The sequence below is a fragment of the Dunckerocampus dactyliophorus genome, chromosome 1 (assembly GCF_027744805.1).
Source record: "Dunckerocampus dactyliophorus isolate RoL2022-P2 chromosome 1, RoL_Ddac_1.1, whole genome shotgun sequence".
NCBI lineage: Eukaryota > Metazoa > Chordata > Actinopteri > Syngnathiformes > Syngnathidae > Dunckerocampus > Dunckerocampus dactyliophorus.
Genome location: NC_072819.1, coordinates 19,160,730 through 19,185,086, shown reverse-complemented (window position 1 = coordinate 19,185,086; position 24,357 = coordinate 19,160,730). Strand labels below are relative to the sequence as shown.

The window sequence follows — 24,357 nt, the reverse complement described above, 5'->3', positions numbered from 1 at the left end:
AGATACGGCATTACCGCTGCCTTTTACACAGAACACACCAATGCGAAATATTGCCGCAATTGCATGCTTTTACATAAAATGCTTGTCGCGCAGCAAAAGAACAGGAGTGAAGTCAACGACAGCTGTCAAGCGTCCCTACGGTCTCTACGTTGGGTGCCTAAAGCCTGCAGTGCTGATTAAATATTTTGGCCTCTCAACTACTGACAATGTAAATGCATAAAATAAATGTCATACCTTATAGCACTAACTAAAATGTACTACAAGCAGGTATCATGATTTGAATCAGGTCCACAGGCTGCTCTCTAATCCCTTCATGTGATACCAGACAGTCTTTTACGGTCACACCTTGAATACATAAAGAATAAATCAACTTTTCCTTTCTTGCTCTCTCTAACCCACTTCTCTCTCTCTCTTTCTCTCTTTCGCTCTCACCCCCACACACTCTCACTAGTGCCTCTCTCGCTTCCTCCATAGGCTCTCTCTCAGGCGGAGACGAACAACCAGGTTCCCCACTATGGACTTATGGCGGTGGTTACCATCGTGTTGACATGATGTCGTTTTACTCGGATGCTATTTAGCGTCGCTCTTTCACTCCTCTGTTATCCATCACTATGGCAACCATCGGGGAATTTGATCCACTCAACACGAGAGTCCCAGCAACTAAAATAGAAGTTACCGTCTCGTGCCGGTAAGGTCATATACGTGTCATATTCATTCAAGTTGATGTATTTTCAGTATAGTCACTTTATACAGTGGTTAACTTAATTTGACATTTTTAAAACAGTTAGGAATATTTAAATTAATTTAAACCTATCTCTCTATGAATAACAGGCAGGCATTATTAATAGTGTCTTACATATTGAATATTCTTCCTGCTTTACAAGAGGCGTAAAGCCCCCCAGCAAACCCCTTGACTGTATATATAATTACTTTACACCCCCCCATCCCCACTGTAAATCAGTGCCCTTTTGCTTTCCCTGCTCTCAGGTAAATGATTTGAATAGGTGCCTCCAATCTGCATAAAGGGCGATTCAAAAAATTCAATAATAGCATTGATATTCACACAGACAATATTGATACAGTCATCATTGGATACAGTGATGAACTGTTCCTATTATTTTGGGTATTTGAGTTGCAGTTCCGTAAATGTAAGCAAAATGTACCTAGGCCGACAATCATGAGCATTTTTAGAATATTGACTGTGGATTTTCTGTCACCCCGGTGTCACCTTGGTTCATCTGAACGTGTGACCGCTTATCCTGTTGGGTGACTGAATGTAGCTGTCGGCTTGTTGCGCCCGTCAAAGCCTGGCCGTGTGCTAACTGTCTACTTCAGTCCGCTCTGGAATCATGAATAATGAATGGCTGGTGCTGCCTGTGCAGTCGCTTCCTCTGATGGGCACCCCCTACTCGAGATAGTGACACATCTCTAGTGGTCACCACCGCCTTTGAACTTTGGATGTAGTCTCAGAGCCAAATGTTTGCCACAGCTAAGTTCAAATTTAGCTTTTGAGATGTCCTAAATCGAGCCTCGGAATCACAGTATACAGTGGAACCTCATATGGACCTCTGATTTGCTCATAAAACATTTTTTTCCATCAGGGATGTTGGATATAATCTGTTTCAGTGTCAAACTGTCACCATCATTAGTGGTGGAATGGTACTTGTGCTGTATTTGTGTGGATTTTCGGTGTGGTACAGAGGTGTTTCAAGTTCCCGTGTGGAACATACTGAGTGAGAGGCAGGAAGTGTCGCTGACTCGCGATATAGTCACGCATCTACTGCTAACTAAGTCCAGCCCAGCGCTTGGCTAGCAGGAGTCATGGCTAATAGTGCCAAGGAGAAGCTTGAAAACCCTCTTCTCTGGTTAATGTGTCCTGTTTGGGAACACACAGCCTTACCGGTGAAATATGTAAATGGACAAAGACAAGTGGATAAAACGAAAGCAGTGTGACGCCATTGTTCAGTAGAGATCAGGAGCAGGGCTACAAACTTAAACCATAAATGCTGCTCTTCAACCAATAAGCAACTTTCATTTCATAAAAATAAAATAGTCATTCAGACTCTCTGCATTCTTGCACAAAAAAACCTTGTAAACTATTATATACTGTATTAGTTCTTTTTTTTTGGAGAATTGTATTTATTGGAGATTTACCTGTTAGCGGTTTGTAGTGTTTTATGATGCATTTTAAAACTTATTAAATCTATTTATTTTACATTTTCTTTCTTTACTGTAAAAATGAATCGAACTGTGACCTTAACACCGAGGTGCGCGCCGAACCATGAACTATTATGACGTACTGTTTCGCCTTTACTTCCTGTGTATATTCTTCTTGTGTTCCTACGAACTTCTTCAAGTAAACACCCCTTCTTGAGGCGTAAAAGTCAAGAAAATGCAAAACACGGAGACGAAGATGGGCATCATAATTGAGATGAGCCAAATTAATTGTTTGTTAATAAGTCTGTCGATATGTGTACAATTGTTGATTAATTATGTCTTAAAGCAAAGGCGGCAAAATTGAGAGCACTACCTAGCAGCAACCAGCAGAGGCACTGCTGATACAGTCTCAACGGCAGCTCGACAGCATGGGATAAAGATATGTACAGTGCATGAGGAAAAACATACTTTCTGTGTTATTTTTGTTTAGTCTTTTTGTTGTAAAAGACAATTCATCACTCAATTAAGGAAATGTAGTTAGTCTGTATGCTGTTCCTGTGAACAACAAATATAGTAACAGTTAAAGGAAAACTTTAAAAACATTTTTTTTTTTAAATTTTGCCCATCATCCACAATCTTCATGTGAAACGTGAATATTTATTTCCCTTTTCTGTGCGTTCTAAAGACAGAAAACGAGTTAGTATGAGCGAGCTAACCATGGACGTCACACCTATTTTCACAATAAAGCCGTAAACCCCCCCCCCAAAAAACACCAAACATGTTCCATTTACATAACTGACCTGTATATTACCCAAGCTACAGCAATATTGTTATTGTAGCAGCTAACACAAAGAACTATATTTATCTGGCTGAGTAACACAACGCCTCGCCGGCCTCAGCGTCACTCACAACACCTCAAGCTACCGCCAAGCGGTATACTACCTACTGCAGTCACGCCTGTGTTGTTTATGAGTTTTGAAAAGTTAATGCTATGTTATAAATCATACCTTGCACGTGAATTGTAGAAGTTTGTGGTAATAAACTGAAAATTTGGTCAGCTTTGACATTCCACATGCTACCAACTAAACCACAGACAGAAGAGTTCATACTATTGCCTCTCAACTTCGCTACGAAGGCTTAACAAGATGCTAGGTTGGTGTCGGAATTTTTACTCGAGAACTATGTTGGATTTACAAGCTCTATGGGAGCACAAGTCCTGTGCTGAAAGACACAGCCATCCCAATAAGAGCGGACGTTGTATGAGACTGTTTTCATTATACTGTCATCCATGAAACGTTTAGCACTAGCTTTAAGGGGGATAAGGGGGAGTCTTACCTGATAACCTTTAGCTCATCCTGCATATATTCAAGCTTAAAAGGTAAGGTTCTGGTTTCTCATTTGTCCAAAAGTAGTCATCCATTGTTAGTAACAGCACAGACAAGCTGTTTGTATGCTGTGGTTGTTGACGGAAGTAGTTAGTTCCTATCGGGTATGTGAAACCAGTGCTCCTAGGAAAGAAATTCTGGTAATGTTTAAAATGATCAAAATAAGACAAAATACTGTAAGTATTGTATGCTATCATGAATGTACCGATACCTGTTAAGGCATGATCACAGCATGTATATAAAACGATAAAAGGTTATTTGAGGTTTTTTTAAAGGGCTTCATCGTCAAGATGCACGCAACACACACTCATAGCACTTTATTTATTTATTTATTTATTTATTTGTATTATTTACTTGTATAATGTCTCTTCTGTTGTTGTTGCTTAATTTCTTGGTATTTATGTATATGTGTTTATGTTTCTTATGTTCTTATTCTTTCTTGTGTTTTTCTTTCTTTTCTTGGGAGAATGAACAGAATAAGATTTTCATTGCATGGTATAACTGCTGTTTTACCATGCACATGACAATAAAACTCTCTTGAATCTCTTGAATCTTGAAGATAGGTAGGTCCCATGACGTCCATGTTAGGTCACTCATACTAACTCGCTTTCTGTCTTTAGAACCCACAGACAAGGGAAAGAAATATGCATTCATCTTTCACATAAGGATTGTGGATGATGGGCAAAGTTAGAAAAAAAGTGTAGTTTTCCTTTAACCCCAAACACTTCAAGCATCAGACTTTATAATGGATGGGTAGATATTACTGTAGATATACAGTATGTGTCATTATGCACAAAAACATAACAAAGGATAACATTTTGCCTGAGATTATTTTTGAATTCCATTTTTTGCTCTTTCTTACAGGAGTCTTCTGGATGTGGATACATTCTCAAAGTCCGATCCTGGTATGTTTGACCTCATTCATGCCTCATGAATATGCATCGAAGTGCCGCAAATTATGCATGAGAACAGTTAAAATAATGGTTCATACAATGATAGCGCAGATCAAGGTTTTTAAGACCAATTTTTATGGAATTTTCTAGCTGAAAAGGCAGTGATCTGCGTAATGAATCAAGTTTTATTTTGACAACAGTAAATACCCCAAGAAGGTCAGTTAACCACACTGCTGATGAAGGAGACGATAAAAACTTATAGCAGAATTATTGAGTCAGCCAAGGAAGGGCAAGCTGCAGGCAAAAGGGTAAAAAAAAAAAAAGAGGATGTATGAAAGTCATTCCTGGATAATGTTGTGAAGGATAAACAAGCTATGTTCCCTGGATTCCCTCAGCAAGAATTTCGTAACAACCTGTGCCCCTCTCACCCTGCTTTTGCTGTTTATTGCACAACGGTGCTTGAACCACGTTTGGTATTTATGGTACAACATGACAGTTATGCAGATATCCCTGGTAAATGCTATATAGCATACTGTTTGATATACAGTAATTTATTCTGAATTAATTAATTCATCCTTATTTATTAAGTTATTGCTTAATCTAGGGTGCCATTTGCGACCTGCAAATTGTTTTTTTATTGATCTGCGACACACATTTAAAAAATACAATTAAACAAGAAAACTAGAAGAAATAGCAAAAGATGAAAAAAGTTAAAATGTTAACACTAATAATTAGGGATGCTCCGATCAGGGTTTTACGCTGCCATTTCCAGTACCTATCATCCATGAGTGACATCGGCTGATACCAATACCAATCATATGGATTAACTGTACATTTTTCAATTTACTTATGATCAGTGCTATTGGCCAGGGCCGCCATTTGACATTTATCGGCATATGCCGATCACATGTTTCTTACCGAAATCGTCCGATACTAATCGGTGACCGATCTATCGGAGCATTCCTACTAATAATAATTACATGCTTTGTCATGAAACACACAGCCGACATGCAGCCTGTATTTTCTTAAATATCGAACATCACTCCCTCTCTCTATTGTGTTTTTTGAAAATTCATCAGTTAATAAATGACCACTGTTTCTTGGTTGACTATGACCTATTATTAGTCAAAAAATACCAAAAGACAAGATATATGTAGTATTCTGGACACTAGGTGTCAGTAATGTTACATTGAAGAGATATTACCTTAGATTACCTTCACACTGCATGGAGTCAGCCATGGCATGGGTTGGTTTTAGCCTGTTTAACATAAAAAAATATCAAAATGGTCCCCAAATCCTTTGATTTTTTTGAATGGTATCCGCTATATAGTATGTAGCCCTTGCTGGAAAACGTTTGGATACTTCTGGCTTAGTCCAAATTATATCCAGCATTTATTTCTACATGAATCAGTGTTTCTGTTGGCTTTTTTTTTTTTTACTCTTGTGTTTATTTATTTATCGTTTTCCTCCTTTATTTAAAAGTATTTAAATTATTTTCTTTTTATTCGCAATTATCTATTATTATATCTGTATTTTTTATTTATTTTTTATGTTAACACATTTTTTTTCTTCTTTCTTTTGTTGTTCTTTTTATTGTTACATAATTTTATGTTCCACATTCTCTATTCCTTTCTTTTTCTATTACAAAATGCTAATACGTTAAACACAGGAATTGAACCAACTACCAGTAATTACTGAGACATAGAGGAGGAGGATAATTAAATAAACGCTGTTTCTTCATACACCTTTTTGGGCATGTTGAATTTTGCAAGTGTAGCCTATTGTTACTTTGTGAAGCATGTCCGCAATTAACAAAACCATCACCATTACCATGCATAGCATGTTAAAAGGAAAAAAAAAAAATATTCGCTGTGCTTCTAGCTACATTTTGGCTATGTTGGAGTTTTCTAGAAAATATTTACACAAGTTACAGGAGTTATGGTGCAATGTGCTCTGAGCATGAAAAAAAATCATGATAATGATTTTATTTGTTGTTGTTTTTTTACAGAAGTAATATTATGATTGCATGCCCAGTTGGTTGCATTTGTGTGTTGAAGCTTATGTTACAGAAGCAAATGGGAAGCAATAACAAAAAGTGGGAGTGCACCTGTAATTGTCTGCCTCGCTGCTACATGACTCAATCAGGACATTCACTGTGAGAAAGTAGCACACAACATACCCAGAAATAGAGCATAAAATATTTAAAAAAAACTTTCACCAGACGAGATGTGCATGAATTTTGTATCACAATTTCATGTCTGCACAGAAAAGACTTCAGCTATTTTGCATGAGATTATTAGGGCTGGAATCATTTGTTTGCAGGAGCAATATTGTAATTTGGAGCAGATGATATGTTAAATATATGATTCAGTATTTCTCAAAAGATGGTGTGCGGTAAGGTGTGTACTGATGCACACAAAAGTAAAACCAATGCCAACACAACATAAGAGGTATCTCGCGGGATCCAACAATGTTATACTGTAGACCACTAAAGTAGGTGATTTTGACTTTATGATCCTATTAAACGTTATACTTGTTCTTTGTTTTTTCGTCAATTACAACTTTTTTCTCTATAATATTTCAACTTTATGCTATTTTTTTCTCTTAATATTATAATATATATTCTTTATTCTTGTACAATTACTGCTCTTTTTTTCCATTTTTGTTGGGTTTTTAAAATGTTCTTGTTCAGTCATATTTTTAGAATATGCTGAGGGCCAATAAAACAAACAAAAAACAGTTGCCCAGTTTCTGCTTCACAATGTCTTCGTACATATTGGAATTTATGTTTCCCTCAATGAACCGCAGCTCCCCAGTGCTAGAAGTGCTCATGCAGCCCAAGTCCATAACGCTGCCACCACCATGCTCGATTGTAGATATCTTGCCACTGCCTTGTGTTGCCAGCAGTTAAACAACAATGGCTGTGTATTGAGTCATATTCAGTGGGTAGTAAATCAATACTGCCAAGCCTTACACTGACTACTCTAAACTATATCAAGTTTCATTTCTAAAGTATTGTCCCTTGAGAAGATATACTGCCATAAAAATTGTTTCTGAAATTTGATGGTTAACTCAGTTGTGTGAGATGCAGTATAGTGTTGCTTAATTTGTTGCTAAGTTGATTTGGCTGTGAAGGTTTTGGGCCAAAATTGCTTTGTATAGTATGTGTACTGTGCTCTCGAGTTTTCCTTGATTATGATGACAGATTAGTTGGTTAATTAATGTTCTGGGAACACCACCTTTCTTGTGATAGGTGATGGATTAATATTTTACTCAGGCAGACAATGCAAAACTTTCTGTTAGCTGCAGGGAACTTGTAATTTAAAAAGTGTTCCCTCTGTCCAAAACAAGATGAATTTCTTAATAATAATAATCCAATAAACCAGTCATTCAGGTATTGTTGCTATTGTTTACACTCTCTTTTCACCAGGATTGACTATTTTGACCAAAAACTAAGATCAAATAAGATAAGAAACTTTATTTATCCCACATTGGGAAAATTCTACATTTACATATGAACAAGACAGAGCATAAACATGACTACATTACAATGAAATGAAAGAAAGATGAAAGTAATAGAATAAGACAGGAAAATAATACCACTATAATAACACATAAAGACATATTGGCCATTAAAATAAAGATTATACTATATACCTGTACAGATTAATTTATGGTGTGTTGTAAAATCTTGTGGCTGTGAGGAGGAATGACCTGCGGTCGCGCTCCTTCCTTCTCTGCAGCTGTAACAGTCTGTTGCAGAAGGAGCTGCTCTGGGACTCCGCAGGTCGTGCAGGGGGTGACAAGGGTTGGCCATTATGTATGTCAGCTTCGCCAACATCCTTCTGTCAGCCACCTCCTTGAAGGTGTCCACGGGGCAACCTAGGATAGAGCCAGCTTTCATAACCAGCTAATTATGTCTTTTCCTGTCTCTGTCCGTTGACATGATGGCATATAACACTGCAGAAGCCACCAGTGTCACAGAAAGTCCGCAGCAGTGACCTGCACAGGTTAGCTCAGTCTCTTCAATAGGTGGAGATGACTTTGGCCCCTCTTGGACAACTTGTGTTGTGTGTCCAGTACAGTTTGTTGTTGCGGTGAAGATATAGAAGGTATAGAAGAGTCCACTATCTCAATGTCTGATCTCTGGGTGTTCTCTGGCGGAACTGACAGCTAGAAGTCAATCACAAGCCCCTTTGTCTTAATGGTATTAAAGTGCAGATGGTTACATGCACACTAGTCGACGAAGCCTGGAGGTGACTCCCCTGCATTCATACTTGTTATTCTGAGACCCCAACACTGCTTAGTCGTCCGAGAACTTCTGCAGATGGCAGTGGCTGGAGGTTGAGAGCACCATCGCCAGGGGAGGCAATGTTAAACCATCCCACTTCTGGTATATGCCACGCCTACTCCGAGTACAGATACGGATACAGATAATTTACATGGGTGAACAGATACAGATAGTGATGTACTCGCTCATCCCTATAAAATACTACTGTCTGGGCATAATCATCAAAGTGACAAGACCATTTTGGAAACCCAGAATAGTTTTTTAGATGGAAACCTGAAAGAGCATTTGTTGTCCCCAAAAAACAGTAGATCCTTTCAAAGAAAATTGAAAACTGTTAAATTGCTGCTGTACCTGCTAGTTTGAACTAGTGTTACTCCAGTTTGATAAGCATCCCGTTCACACCATTACATCGAAGCTTTGCCTTTATAGCTAGAACCCATAGTCCATCGCTCACTCTCTCTCATTTGCTTCTAAATGAAGTGTACATGAAGTGTCCCACCCGGGCAGCATGTCTGTCTGAACCTATACTTTATGCTTGTATGAGGCGTACGTCATCATGTCAGTGATTAGCCATTGGTGTAATGGCAGACTTGAGTGGATTCCTCAACAACTACAAAAAGTTTTCAGTGGCATAAAGAGTCTTTGCATTCAGTCCAGACAAAGGCAAAAGTAGACTTAATACACTAAATACTGCACCGTAGACACACTTCAAAGGGTCTAACAGAGTTAAGTCTTTAGTAGTTCCCACTTACGAAGACATTCTGGGCAATTCTATACATTACCTTATGGGAGCAGTTTAGCAAAGGCGCTTTATGTTAGGTCCATGATTGTGACACATAACTGTGAAATGTAGAATTGAAAATGTTGTGTTCTTCCAGCAACATAGTGCCGTTAGAGGTTTATTGTCACCGCTATTTTTAAGTCAATGTTTACCACCTGTAGTTATGTCACCGTTATGCTTTATAGCAGGGCTCTTCAACTGGCGGCCCATAAAGGACATTAGATCGATCGCAAGTCCAGTTCACAATTTAGGAGCGACTAAATTGTCTAAATTGGCGTGTCAAAATCACCACTTCATTTCACTCCTATTTCATCGTTGTTTATCTATGACAGCAGTATGACAAAAATGTTTTATAAAATGAGGACTTTCATTTTGTTTTGGGTGTCATGAGCACTTTAAAGGTATGGCCTTATATACAATATAGCATTATATGAAAAATTAGAGTAAGTGAGAGGTCTACTTAAAACTAGTCAAGCTTTATTCCAAGGACAAAAAGCTGACAAAAATCTCCTAAAAAAAAGTTCTAACCTTACCTTGGTCCTCCACGTGGATCCACATCCTCCATCACTTCATCATTTTACCTGCAAGGCTCCTACAGTTAAACGGCACGTTTTCAGCAGGTGATCCACTGCAATCAAACCTGACTCGCATGAAAATGTGCATTTAACAAAAGCTTTCACAAAAGCTTTCAAGGACATGGAACAATCTGCCAGCACAGTGGGACTCAACCATTGAACAATCATGGCTGTCGTGTGTTAGATTTGCACCAATGGCAGTGATGTCGGAATGATCAAATATAAATGCAAATCAAATGTGTCAACATCATTCTTGTATGCATAAAAAAGTAAAAAAAAGGAAAGAAAGGAAGCGCCAGGGTTGACTTGAGAACTCAGCCAGGCTTTGTCTTTATAGTGTCAACACAAGCAGCGCTGTTTTCCATCCTCAAAAAGCTATTTACTTGCTATTGAGTCAGTCAAGTGTTTTAAAATTTAGCATTACTTGTCAGTGACATGCAGTCAGAGGAGGCAGGTCAGGCAGTAATAATAATAATGATCAAACAAAATATTTGTTTTTTTGTATGCATTCAAGATATTTTATGCTGTGCTGAATGAATGCATTTGACAGCCAGGATGTAGGATTGTATACTAAAAGCTAACCAGGAAGATGTGTCGGTGGGTTGAGGAGGTCTTCGAGGTATTCCTTCCACCGGTTCACAACATCTCCAGTCAAGGTCAGCCGCACACCATCCCTGCCATACACGGTGTTGACTGTGTACTGCTTCCCCCTCCTGAGACGGCGGATGGTGGTACAGAATCTCTTTGAAGCCATCCGGAAGTCATTCTCCATGGCTTCTCTGAACTCCTTCTTCAAGTTTTTGCCTCAGCGACTCAGGAGTCCCATGGGCCAAAAAGGCCCGATAGGACTCCTCCTTCAGCTTGACGGCATCCCTCACCAGTGGTGTCCACTAACGGGTCCTGGAATTTCCGCAATGACAGGCACCGACCACCTTACAGCAGCTCCAATCAGCTGCCTTGACAATGCAGGCATGCAACATGGCCCATGGTTCAGATCAGTGTGGCCGTTCCTTCTAATCACGTCTTTCCAGATCTCACTGTTGCATGAGCGGTGAAGTTCCCCAGCAGAACAAGGGAATCCCCCGAGGGTGCACCCTACAGTACTCCCTTTGAGGACTCCAAAAAGGGCGGGTATTCTGAAATGTTGCTTCGTGCGTAAGTCCAAACAACAGTCCCCGTCACCCCACCCGAAGGCAGAGGGAAACTACCCTCTCTTTTATTGGGTTAAACTCCAACGTACAGGCCCTGATCTGGTCCAGCCCCTCTCGGGAATACTGGTTCCAGAGCCCTTGCTGTGTGTTGAGGTGAGATTGGCTATATCTAGCCGAACTTCAACTCAGACTGCTTCCCCACCAGAGAGGTGACATTCCACGTGCCAAGAGCTAGCTTCTGCAGCTGAGGATCGGACTGCCAAGGTTCCTGCTTTCGGCTTCCTCCCAGCTCGCTCTACACTCGACCCCTTTGGCCCCTCCTATGAATGGTGAGCCCATAGGAGGGGTGACCCATGTTACCTCTTCGGGCTATGCCCGGCCGTGCCCCATGGGTGCAGGCCCGAGCACCAGACGCTCGCCATCGTGTCCCATTAAGAAATCAAATACCCTCTTGAGCATGATGGTGCTACAAGAGGGCTACTTTTTTTTGTAGACATAGCAAGTTTGCTTGTGATGGAATGTTTAGTCAACTTCCTCAGTCGTGCTCCAGAGTGGGGCCCCGGTGACCCGCGTCCGGGCGAGAGAAATCTAGGTCCCACATTATTTCTCATATTTAGGGTCTGATGAGCCACTGTTTGTGAATATTGAAAATGCTTATGTTTGTGCAACAAACCTTTACAAGCTGTACTGAAATACGTTCATAAAAAAATAGCTGAGTGGATATTCTATTGCTTAACATTAGCAGTTTCAACTTAGAGTGCCAGTATTTATGTAAAAAATGTTCCAATTAACAAATACAGCAATTGACAAACTATTCTGCAGAAAATTCAATGCATTTCTGTTGTACTAATATACTATAAAACTCACTTCTTACTTCTAATACACACCAAGACTAAGGCTGAATCCCAATTCTAAGAAATGGGACACCACTTGATTCTTATTACGTCATCACCCTTCACCGCTTGCTGACTGTGACATAGGCAGATGAGATAATGAAATGGTTTATAATAAATGTTTCCTTCCATAAAGTAAGGTGCATACATGTCTACATTATTTCAATGTTATATAGCTACCTCACAACACCTTTTTAAAAATAAAAGGCAAACATTTGTACACACTGTGACATTTATTGCAAAACAAAAAACAATTGTAATAAACAGTTTACAACCATCACTGTAACAACATTTATAAAAACAGAAAATGTAGCAAATGTAGATATGAAATAGAAGTCACAATATAACAAATGCCATAAAAAAATGAATAACCTTATCAAGCATTTCAAGGTTTAAAAACATCCCCGGTTTGGCCTCGCTCTCTTCTTGTTTGGTTTGGTTTGGTTGAATATAATTTGAACATGCATGCAGGTTACAATGGAATACATCTCATAAATCATTTCACAGTTCCACATGTCCAAAAGGAGTAGGAAGAAGCAAAGCTTATTTAATCCTTCCCTCCAATTCGTTCCACATCTTGTGCAGTACATTGAGTGAGTGAAGATTGCTTTTATAATTATTGCCTCATATCTCTGCACAATACATTAGATATGGTAATACCAAAGTGTGTGTGAGTGATTTTTGATTAAGAACAAATTTTGCTTTATCCAATACTGAAGTATTTCTCACCACCTTTTGTTGTATATTTTTGATTTGAGATTTTCAACTCATTTTTTCGTCTATTATGATCCCCAGAAATGTATTTTCTGTCACTCTTTCAATATCCACACCATCTATTTGAATTTGATCGTACGTATCCTTTCTGGTATTTCCAAATAGCATTATTTTAGTTTTACTTAAGTTCAAGGATAATGTGTTTTTATCAAACCATGTCTTTAATATGACCATTTCATCCTTGACCTTTTTAATTAGTTCTTGTGTGCTTTCCCCATCACAAAAGGCAGTGGTATCATCCGCAAATACATCAACGTTGTTGATGTTCTCTCTGATTGTTTTGTAAGAAAGTCCATAATTGCATATTGTTGTATTTGTCTTTTCCATACTGAGATTGTAGCTTTTCAAAGGTCTCAGAGTGCTGTATTTTGTATCAGCTGACTTCACTTGGCTCAGCATCTCCTGCGGGAATGACACATATGCACGAATGATGGGCTACAACTATTAACTCAATGTAAACACAATAATAATAGTAATAGTAGTATAGTATTAGTTTGCTGAAAACAAATATAGAGTGATGGTAAAAAAATAGTTGACTAAAAGTTGAATATAGTTTGATAATGTGGTGTGCTGTCCACATATGGACATGTTGTTTATATCTTTTATTTAGCTTACTTCCTGACCATCCAGACTGTATGCTGAATACAGTAAACATATCGCACCACGACAATCGTTGGTGGACTAGGGTGGCTATGATTCACAGCAAACAGACTTCACTACGATGTGCTGCTTTGAATGATTACGTTAGAAAACGCAGACGTCATTGTACACTCTGGAGCGGGGCTAGCCACATGCTATGGGCGGGCGAGGTGCATCCGAGCAGCCTCCGAGCTGCCACGGAGCTCAGGAGTATAGAGCGGGGGATATCCACCCGCCATGGCTGAGAAAGGGGGCGCTTTTCTCGGCCAGTTCAGTAATGTAGATTCCCCTCGCTAGCAAGCGATTTATTTTAAAATACAACTTACAATGAACAGGCTAATGTGGTCGCTATCTAATCATTGTCTAATCATTAATTAAATGCAGTAGATTGCAGTGAAGTCAGATATCGGTATTAGCCGGTTAGTTATAACTTGCGAGTGGAGCATTGAATATAAAATAAACCATGAGCGACGTTACTGTGAAACTCAATAATTATGTGGGATTACTTACATTTATATGTTTCTTTCGGTCTCCGCGCTTCCATCTTCTCTGCCTACCCCTTTGTTTCAAGTGTGGTCGCTGGCCACACTTTCAAGGGGTGCTGTATATACCCCTTAGCACTTACCCCTTACCCCTCACCCCTCGGTTTAAGAAGAATTGAGACACTACTTGATTCTCGTGAACGCGCAAAACCTACGGGTAAGGAGTAAGACAAGGGGTAAGGGGTAGAATTGGCATTCGGCCCACGAGTACTCTCAATTAGTCACAGATATTCCAGCAAATATACACACACATGTTAATAAAGGCCCGGTCACACTGCCCGAACTTTGCTGTAGTGTTCCTGGAGCGGTGAAAAAAATTAATCACCGCTCGTATCCGCGCACCGCCGTTTAACAGAAGTTGGCCCCCGTTAAGGCAACGGCGTATATGCTCGGCCACCGCTGATGGTCCCTCCTACTGCTCCAAAAGTTTTGAGCTGCACAAAATATTGCAAGCGGTGAGGAGTGGGCAATTTTCCGCTACAGCAAAGTTCATCACGGCTCCAACAACGCCCAGTCAAAGTTTGGCGTCGCTAGATGGAAGTTCGTGGACGCTTGGGTCCGCTAGGCCAACACAGAAATCTTGAACGCTGGACCACTGCTGCTTCGCCAGCTTTGCCCGGGCGGTGATTAAACATTGCACAAACTTTGGTGGAGCGGCTGTAAGCGTTTTACGAGCGGACACGGGATTGCTGGAACGGTGTCAGGCGTTGAAGCAGCGATCCATTGCGGTGATGAACTTTGGTTTGGCGTTGGTATGGAGGTGTCGGAGGGAGACCAGAATTTGTCTATAAATACGGGGAGAAATGGACCAAGAGCCCAATAGTCTACTGTGGCATTGCTTTGACTTTAGCGCCCTCTGCTGTATAGTTGCTGAAAATGCTTGTGTTCCGCCAATTCCTTTATAACTTATCTGACGGCTGTCTTTATTTTCACACAGTAAAACGATCTCTATATACACTGAAGCTAACCTAAGCTTCCATTAAAACGTTGCAAATGATGTAAATAACAATACAACGTTGGAGTTTATTAAAATTCGCACTGAAGCAATGCAGCATTATGTGTTATGTACAATACATGGATAACTGATCCGCATGCGCAGAACGCCGCTCTATCAACGCTTGCGTCACAGCTAAACCAACGTCCGCTACTGTTAAACCAACGCTAAAGCAACGCCGACTTCAGCGGTGCACCCCTAGGACAACGCACGTGTTTTCGATTTTTTTTTCCCATTTTGTGCGCGGTTACGAGCGGTGATTAATTTTTTCACCGCTCCAGGGACGCTACAGCAAAGTTTGGGCGGTGTGACCGGGCCTTAAAAGACTTTAGTGACCATACGATGAACAGTAGAACATGACATCTTGTCCACCATCGATTCTGCTCCCTTCCATGGCTAAATGGCTTATTTTCTCTGATTATACAGTATCTACTGTATTGGGTATATGCAAGTTGACTATATGGGTGTTATTTCATGTCTAAATCGCTGTAATAAAGTTAAAAAAACATATTTAGAAGATCATCAACAGGTTTTCTATGCCATAACTACGAAAATATTCCATTTGTAAAGAAGGAATCCTACGTCGTGGAAATTGACTTTTTGACGTTGAGTGTGGAATGAATTAGCCGCGATAAACGAGGGATTACTGGATTGCAACATTAAACCTAGAAAATATTCATACTTCTGCAACAATCAACATTTTAAGCATGGAATAAGATATAATATGAAATCAGTGTTAAACATTACTTCGCGACACCCACGTAGAGCACATAGAGGCATATTATTCTATCTGTCACATATGCAGTGAACATTCACACAGGAACTGCATGTAATTTAATGCTGTTTGTTTATGCGTTGCGTATAAAACACAGTATATAACAATATATAACCGAGGGTCTTATTTAGATGTGAAAGCTTAACATGAAGGTAGTTTCATTTTCAAATTAAAACGCACAAAATGAATACAGACTCAGCATCGGTACCAGCCTGGAGTTTGTTTTCCAATGAGATGATTATCACATTGTTTTTTTGATGTGTGGGAAACAGCCAGTGTGCTCGTATGAATTAAATTGACATTGAGTAAATACAAAATACTAGCACTCAAACCACCCATAATAACACCATCAAAGCTCACGTTTATGCATTTGGGAACAATGATGAGGTGTAAGAAGAACAGGAAAAATATAAATCTATTTTTGGGCACATTTGAGAAATTTCCACTTTTTCCTGGCGCACACAACTATGGTGCTTTGAAGGACAAGTGGACTAAACGATCCGCAAAACCTAATGAAACAAAACAACATAAACATGCAAAAAGTATGGGATTTCTAACAGTAAATTATTTTTCCAATAAAATAATAGATTTTATTTCCAAAAATTACTTGCATTTACATACAACTGGATGTTTTGATTTACAAAACTATTTTTAAAAACATGTTTCTGGAAATTTTCCATAGCTCAGTTTGATTTTTGACTAGATTTTTGTCACAGGTCTTTAAAAACAGCAGAGTGGTCCTGTCACGTAGATGATCTTTAACTTGCTCTAATGACAGAATCTAAAAGTACATCCTTCTTGGATACTGACATCTGTCGCATAATTCCAAAGCTCTTTAACTTCTGTTGCACATCCACTACATTTACATTCATTGCCCCCCTTCACATTTTGCATCGGTCTCATCTGTCGGTTATTTGTCAGGAATTATGCATAAAAGTGAATGCCACGCAACAATTTATGTGACAAGATAGATGTAATTAACGAAGTGGGCTCCCTACAGGAGAACGGATTGACATGATGTAAATGATTTAATTAAATCACACACCCGTAATCAGACCTACAAGTAATCACTGTGGACTGCTGATTGTGTAAAAAGGCTAAAAATAGCGTTACATTTTGCTACTCATTCATCTCATTCAGAACTAATAAGCGTCAATTAGTAAATGGGTCAGTGAGATACTGTGTTGGAAAGTAGCACGTTGTCATATGACTCATAAACTCTGATAGCATTGATATCAATAGTAGCACAAATGCATTTTGGACACTTTGTGCTTCATGATTACAATATAGGTGCACAACACACAAATGCTGTTGCATTTAAAGCTGCTGTAGCGTGTAAGTCACCTGCTCAAGATTTTTTTCCAACCAAAAGAACGACGAGAATATGTAGGGGTGTCCCAATAAAACATTTTTACATTTCATAATGACATAGCTGGTTTGACTATTGGCCGATAGCGATATCCGATCCAATATTAACACGAATCCTACATACTTTTACTTATTTTGTAGTGTGGAATGTTAGAAAAGGCTTGATGAAGTGATATTACTCAAACAGAGAGCAATAGGTATTAGAGAAACTGACCCATTTACTTATTTCTGCATCTGTTGTACAGTTTTATCCACAATGTAGTAGTGGCTATAGGCATAATGTAGCGAGGCTCGAGGTGCTTAATAAAGCGTTTAAACCCAACATTACTCATCACCGACAAGCGCTGGCTAATGACCTTTTGCAGACTTTTGGTAGTTTCTCACACTTTGCAAGTGTTTTAGACAGTGTTGGCTGTTTGAGGAAGGTGGTTGCTGTATACTTGTTGAACCGATGAGTGAAATCATATGCTCTTCCATATACTGCTGTTGTAACAACATCCTTTTGTTGCATATGTGTGAATTAGTGAAGCGTAGCTTACATAACCGGACCAGGAAGAGGATATAGTGCTTGCAACTCGTTAGAATGCGGGCGCCCTCTAAACGGCAGCATACAGCGTCTTAGAATTGTACATTAGTGCACTGTCGTAACTGTGGAATAAATTTAGAGATGAAACAAAGTGATGAGGCAAAAAAACTTCTATGACCTAACTCATTACAAAGAAAAAAGGTCAGGTAATATGTAAAATATATTATAATAATGTAATAAAATACGTTGACTGAAATATTAAAACCCTCATTAACACCAAGGTCAAGTTTTTAGTGCTGAAAACAAATGGCGTGGTAATGGATGACCTTCAGATTTCCATCATTTGCTCATTTTACGGTTCTTTGAAAGTTAAACAAACGACTCTTTATGGTGATGAGCATTGCCATAATTTAGTACTATTAAACAGTCCTATAAATCATATAATTAATATTGTAGTCTCTTCATACCATTCATAATACAGATTTACAACCGCAGTACTAGGGGAGAAGCTGTGGAAGAATAGTCTGGATAAGGTGGGGATGAATTGAGGAGGTTGAAGAACGACTAAGAAACCAGGGTTCGATCTTCAGAAGGATGAGTCATTAATAGTGGCTTTTCCTTTTTTTTTCCCCTTTCCTTTCCTGCAACAAGTGTGATGTTGTTTATCATACTGTACATCACGGCTTGTTTGATAAATTTTAGCTGCTTTTAGTGTAAACTATATACACAGTGGTGTGAAAAAGTTTTTTTTTTTTTTTGCAAGTTTGCCACACTTAAACGTTTCAGATCATCAAACAAGAGTAAATATTAGTTAATGACAACACAACTGAACACAAAATGCAATTTTTAAATGAAAGTTTTATTATTAAGGGAGAAAAAAAATCCAAACCTATATGGGTCTATCAGTCTGGAAAAGGTTAGAAAGCCATTTCTAAAGCTTCGGGACTCCAGCGAACCACACTGACAGCCATTATCCACAAATGGCAAAAACATGGAACAGTGGTAAACCTTCCCAGGAGTGGCCGGCCAACCAAAATTACCCCAAGAGCGCTGGGACGACTCATCCAAGAGGTCACAAAAGACCCCACAACAACATCCAAAGAACTGCAGGCCTCACTTGCCTCAGTTAAGGTCAGCGTTCATTAGTCCACCATAAGAAAAACACTGGGCAAAAACAGCCTGCATAGCAGAGTTCCAAGACCAAAATCACTGCTGAACAAAAAGAACATTAAGCCACATCTCAGTTTTGCCAGAAAACATCTGGATAATCCCCAAGACCTTTAGGAAAATATTTTGTAGTCTGATGAGACAAATGTTGAACTTTTTGGAGGGTGTGTCTCCCATTAAATCTTGCATAAATGTAATACCGCATTTCAGAAAAAGAACATCATACCAACAGTAAAATCTGTTGGTGGTAGTGTGATGGTCTGGGGCTGTTTTGCTGCTTCAGGACCTGGAAGACTTGCTGTGATAAATGGAACCATGAATTCTGCTGTCTACCAATAAATCCTTAAGGAGAATGTCCGGCCATCTGTTCGTGACCAAGTTGAAACCACCTTGGGTTCTGCAGCAGGACAATGATCCAAAACACTCCAGCAAGTCCACCTCTGAATGGCTGAAGAAATCTAAAATGAAGAATTTGGCGTGGCCTCATCAAAGTCCTGACCTGAATCCTATTGAGATGCTGTGGCATGATCTTAAAAAGGCGCTTCATGCTAGAAAACCCTCCATTTTGTCTGAATTACAATTCTTCCAAGATGAGTGGGCCAAAATTCCTCCACAGCGCTGTAAGAAGCTCATTGCAAGTTATTACAAATGCTTCAATCCAATCCACTTTATTTAAATAGCCCATTTTATAAACACTGTTTCCAAAGTGCTGCACAGACTAGTAAAACAATAAATCATAAGAAATAAAAGTATAAATTGCTACAGTAAATGCAAATGAATCAAATAAAAACAGACATTTAAAACATTAAAATATTTAAGGCAAGAAATAAAACAATAAAAACATAATATAAAATAAATATTTAAAAATAAAAAGTAGGCTAAACAAAACCAATTAAAATTAGATGAATGCCCAAGCCTAATGAGGTGGTGGAAAAAATAAAATAAGCAAAAAAGAGGAATAATAAAAAGGGGGGGGAAAAAATTTAATTTTTAAATGTGAAAAATAGAGACCCTTAATTGTACAGAACTATTTGATGCTTGAATGGTGTGAATCGGTTGAAAAATTAAGGAGGAGTTAGAGCCGGCTCATAGAGCAGATTCATACGGGATCGACCCATCACTACAGCTTAGGGGTGGCAGAGCCAATTGGTTCGCGATTGACCCATCACTAGTGCAGCTTAAAAGGTACCTGAGGAAATTTTCAAAGATAAGTCCCACCGTATGGCGTACACCAAAAGTTCTTGCAGGAAAAAAAAAATTCTCCAATGATTTGAACATTCTGTCTTAGAAGTGGTCTGAACTGGTTGAGAAATGTGAGAATGGTGGAAGTCTGAGAAATGGCCCATTGACTTTCAATGGGAAAAGTCTGTGGAATTTTTGGATTTTTGGAAAATCTGAGAATTTTTTGAAAAAACTGAAATGGTCGCACCTTATTCCCGAATGAGCTGAACGATTTGATGCTTGAATGGTGTGAATCGGTTGAAAAATGAAGGAGGAGTTAAGCGTCAAAAAGCGGCGTAATAATAATAAAAGGGCGGAGAATTTTAAGGGCATTCACACAACTAAAAAGAAAAGAATAAAAGACATAGAAGACCACACAACTCACACAGAGTTAAAAGCCACAGAATAAAAGTGGGTTTTAAGACGAGACTTAAAGCATTTGACTGTTGGGGCTGTTTTTATGTGATGTGATGAGAGTATTCTACAGCTTGGACCAACTACAGAAAAGGCCTGGTCTCCCCTGCTCTTAAGTCTCATCTTGGGCACCACTAGTTGGAGCTGGCCTTCGGACCTCAATATTCCTGCTGGAGTGTAAATTTGGATGAGGTCCGAGGTGTATTGAGGAGCCAGTCCATTCAACGCCTTAAAAACAAAGAATAACAGGCAGCCAGTGCAGGGAGGCAAGAATTCGGAGTGATGTGCTCCCTTTTTGGTTCTTGTTAAAAGCCGTGCCGCAGAGAGAACTGTAAGAGAGAGAGTGCATTGTTGCTTATTCCAGAGTAAAGTGCATTACAGTAGTCCAGACGTGACAAAATAAAAGTGTGCATGACTTCGAAATGTCTCAAAGATAAAAATGATTTAATGTTAGATAAAAGCTGAAGATGATGAAAACAGGGTTTCACAAAACCGTTGATTTATTTATTAAGCTAAAGATCACTATCTATTATGGTGCCAAGGCTGGTGCCCGTGGGACACATGGTTCTTGAGGGTGGCCAGGTCCAAAAGGGTACCAGTGTGATCGAGCAGGATAACTTCAGTCTTCTCCTCATTGAGCTTTAAGAAATTTTGAGCCAACCAGACCTTGACATCACTTAAGCACTCGAGAAGGGGTGTCAGGGGGGAATGGTCATTTTTTGTGAGTGGTAAGCAAATTCTGCATACGTCATCTGCATAAAAATGATAAAAGATGCCATGCTTCCTACATATTGCAGTAAGTGGGAGCAGGTATGGAGTAAACAGGATGGGCCCAAGAATTGATCCCTGGGGGACTCCTCAGTCAAGGGGAGCGGTGGACGAGGTGGCGTCCCCAAGTCCCAAACGATTATTTTGTAAATATCGGACCAAAACTGGAAGAAGAAATCCCAAAACAAGACAATTGATGACTGGAAAGATATTATTGATAGCAATCTGAATTCAATATTTCTCACTATTGTAACCAAAAAGGAGATTACTGACATTGTCAAACATTTTAAGGCAAAAACATCAACTGATTGTCATGAACTTGAAATGGAAACAATTAGGAGGGTCATCAATGAGATCGCAGACCCGTTAACATATATTAGTAACTTATCTTTTCAGACTGGAATATTTCCAAGCAAAATGAAAACAGCCAAGGTGGTTCCAATTTTTAAAAAACGAGACAAACATCAATTTACAAATTATCGACCAGTTTCCTTGTTACCTCAATTCTCTAAAATTGTGGAGAAGTTATTTAATAATAGGTTGGACAAATTTATTAATAAGAATGAATTACTCACTAGCAGTCAATATGGTTTCAGAGCCAACATTTCAACTTCTATGGCACTGATAGAAATCACGAAGGAAATCACAACTACTATAGACCACAGAAGATGTGCAGCAGCTGTATTCATGGATCTGACAAAAGTTTTCGATACAATTAATCACAATATCTTATTTTCAAAATTAGAAAGGTACGGAATAAGAGGATTAGTTTTGAATTGGGTTAAAAGCTACCAAGCAAAGAGGAAACAATTTGTAAAGCTAGGAGAATACACATCTGGGAGTTTATACACCACGTGTGGGGTACCCCAGGGGTCCATATTGGGACCAAAACTGTTCAATTTGTATATCAACGACATTTGTAAAGTAACAAAGGATGTAAAATTGTTCTTATGATACCACCGCTTTTTGTTCTGGGGAAAGCAGACAAGAACTAATTAAAAAGGATCAAATGGTCATATTAAAGTCATGGTTTGACAGAAACAGATTATCCCTGAACTTAAGTAAAACTAAAATAATGCTATTTGCAAATAGCAGAAGGGACACGTACGATCAAATACAAATTAATGGAGTGGATATTGAAAAAGTGGAAGAATATAAATTCCTGGGGGTTATAATAGACGAAAAAATGAGTTGGAAATCTCATATTAAATATATACAACAAAAGGTGGCGAGAAATATTTCTATATTATATAAAGCAAAATATGTTCTTAATCAAAAATCACTCCACACTCTTTATTGTTCCTTAGTATTACCATATTTAATGTATTGTGTGGAGATATGGGGTAATAATTGAAAAAGCAATCTTCACTGTACTGCAAAAAAGGTCGGTGAGGATCATTTATAATGCCATGTACAGAGAACATACAAACCCTCTATTTTTAAAATCACAGATATTAAATTTTGCAGATTTAGTACAATTTCAAACCGCCAGAATAATGCATATGTTACGTGTGGGTAGGCACTGGACCCCAGATGCAGCGGCAGGAAGCAGGTGTTCAGGTAAGCAAGCCTTTTAAATGGAACAAAAGGCGATGGTGCACGAGAAAAAGGCAGAACACAAAAGCACCATGAAGACCTGACTTGGAGGAGGCCTGGGGTTTCCTTCTGGAGAACCAGGAGCACTGGGCGCACACTCTGGGAGACGCCGGGAATAGCTTAGTCCACAGGAGGGAAGGAATAGTTCCACTAAACTGCAGAAAAGGTGTACAGGGTAAAAGCCAGAACAGAGCTATCCGTAAGTGCGGCACAAACCATCAAGAATAATCCAGCATCTCCCAGGTGCAATCCCTCAGTTTAAATGAGGTTGACGATCATCAGGGGCAGGTGCGCCCAGTAGTCCTGCCTCCAGCCGGAGAAAGGGCTCCTGCAACAAAGGACGCACCCAGGAGAAGGCAGGGAAATGCAGAGGGCACGGACAGAGAGCAAACTGTGACAGCATAAAGTTAATAACAACTCGCTACCAAAAAACCTTATACAGTATTTCTCTATCAGAGAGGAGAAATATGATCTTAGAGGAAAATTAAACTTAAAACATTTATACGTGAGAACTATGCTGAAAACACACAGCATTTCCGTGTGTGGAATTAAGTTATGGAATGGATTGAGTAAGGAACTCAAACAATGTACAGAGATGAGCACATTCAAAAAACAATACAAGCAGTTGATATTTGCTAAATACAAGGCAGAAGAGTCTTGATCATCACAATGATGTTCTGTCAGGTTCGTTATTATTATTTTTTTTTTCGGTTTTTTTTTTTTAAGGAAAAAAAAATATTTTTCATATTATTCATATTTATTTTATATATACTTTTTTTTTGGTCTTACTGTCATCTATTATGTATTATTATCCTGATTATCACAGAAAACACGACATGGAATGCAGGAAGTGAACAACATGTACTGTACAAGATGTAGAATGGATGGGGGGTAGGATTAAATAAGCTTTGCTTCTTCCTACTCCTTTTGGACATGTGCAACTGTGAAAGAATGATCAATGAGATGTATTCCATTGTAACCTTAATGTTCAAATAAACTAATACCAAACCAAACCAAACCAAAGTAAGGCATCTCCCTGTCAGGTAAGGCCTAAACCACTCAAGGGCAGTCCTCCTGACATCCACACAGTTTTCCAAGCGAGATAAAAGAATAGTGTGGTCTGTGTTGAAGACAGCAGTCAAATCTAAAAGCACTAAAATGGCTGAGCCAGTCATTAAAAATAGGTAATTAAAAACTTTTAAAAGCACAGACTCAGTGCTATGGAAGGCTCTGTAACCTGACTGGAAGGCGTCTAAAATCCCATTTTCATCTGAAAAAGGCTGTATCTGTGTAAGAACACTGTTTTCTAGTTTTGAAATAGGCCGATAATTTCATAAAATTAAAGACTCAAGACCAGTCTTTTCAAGCAAAGGTTCAACAGCAGCCTTTGTACAAAAGGATGGGACAATACCAGAGGACAGGCTGCTGTTGATGATATTACAGATAT

The 24,357-nt window shown here is 39.0% G+C and overlaps 1 protein-coding gene across 3 annotated transcripts in view; it reads left to right on the top strand.

Annotated features, from left to right (window-relative positions):
* Positions 1 to 464: 464 nt before the first annotated feature.
* LOC129181767 (copine-9) overlaps positions 465 to 24,357 on the top strand; it is a 134,163-nt gene continuing 110,270 nt past the window's right edge. For 2 of the 3 annotated variants that reach the window (XM_054777368.1, XM_054777394.1), the window contains exons 1-2: positions 465 to 688; positions 4,407 to 4,447. In XM_054777368.1, the coding sequence (XP_054633343.1) occupies positions 612 to 688; positions 4,407 to 4,447 (118 nt within the window). In that variant the 5' untranslated portion in view covers positions 465 to 611. The remainder of the gene's footprint in view (positions 689 to 4,406; positions 4,448 to 24,357) is intronic. The other variant, XM_054777376.1, reaches the window with a different exon arrangement.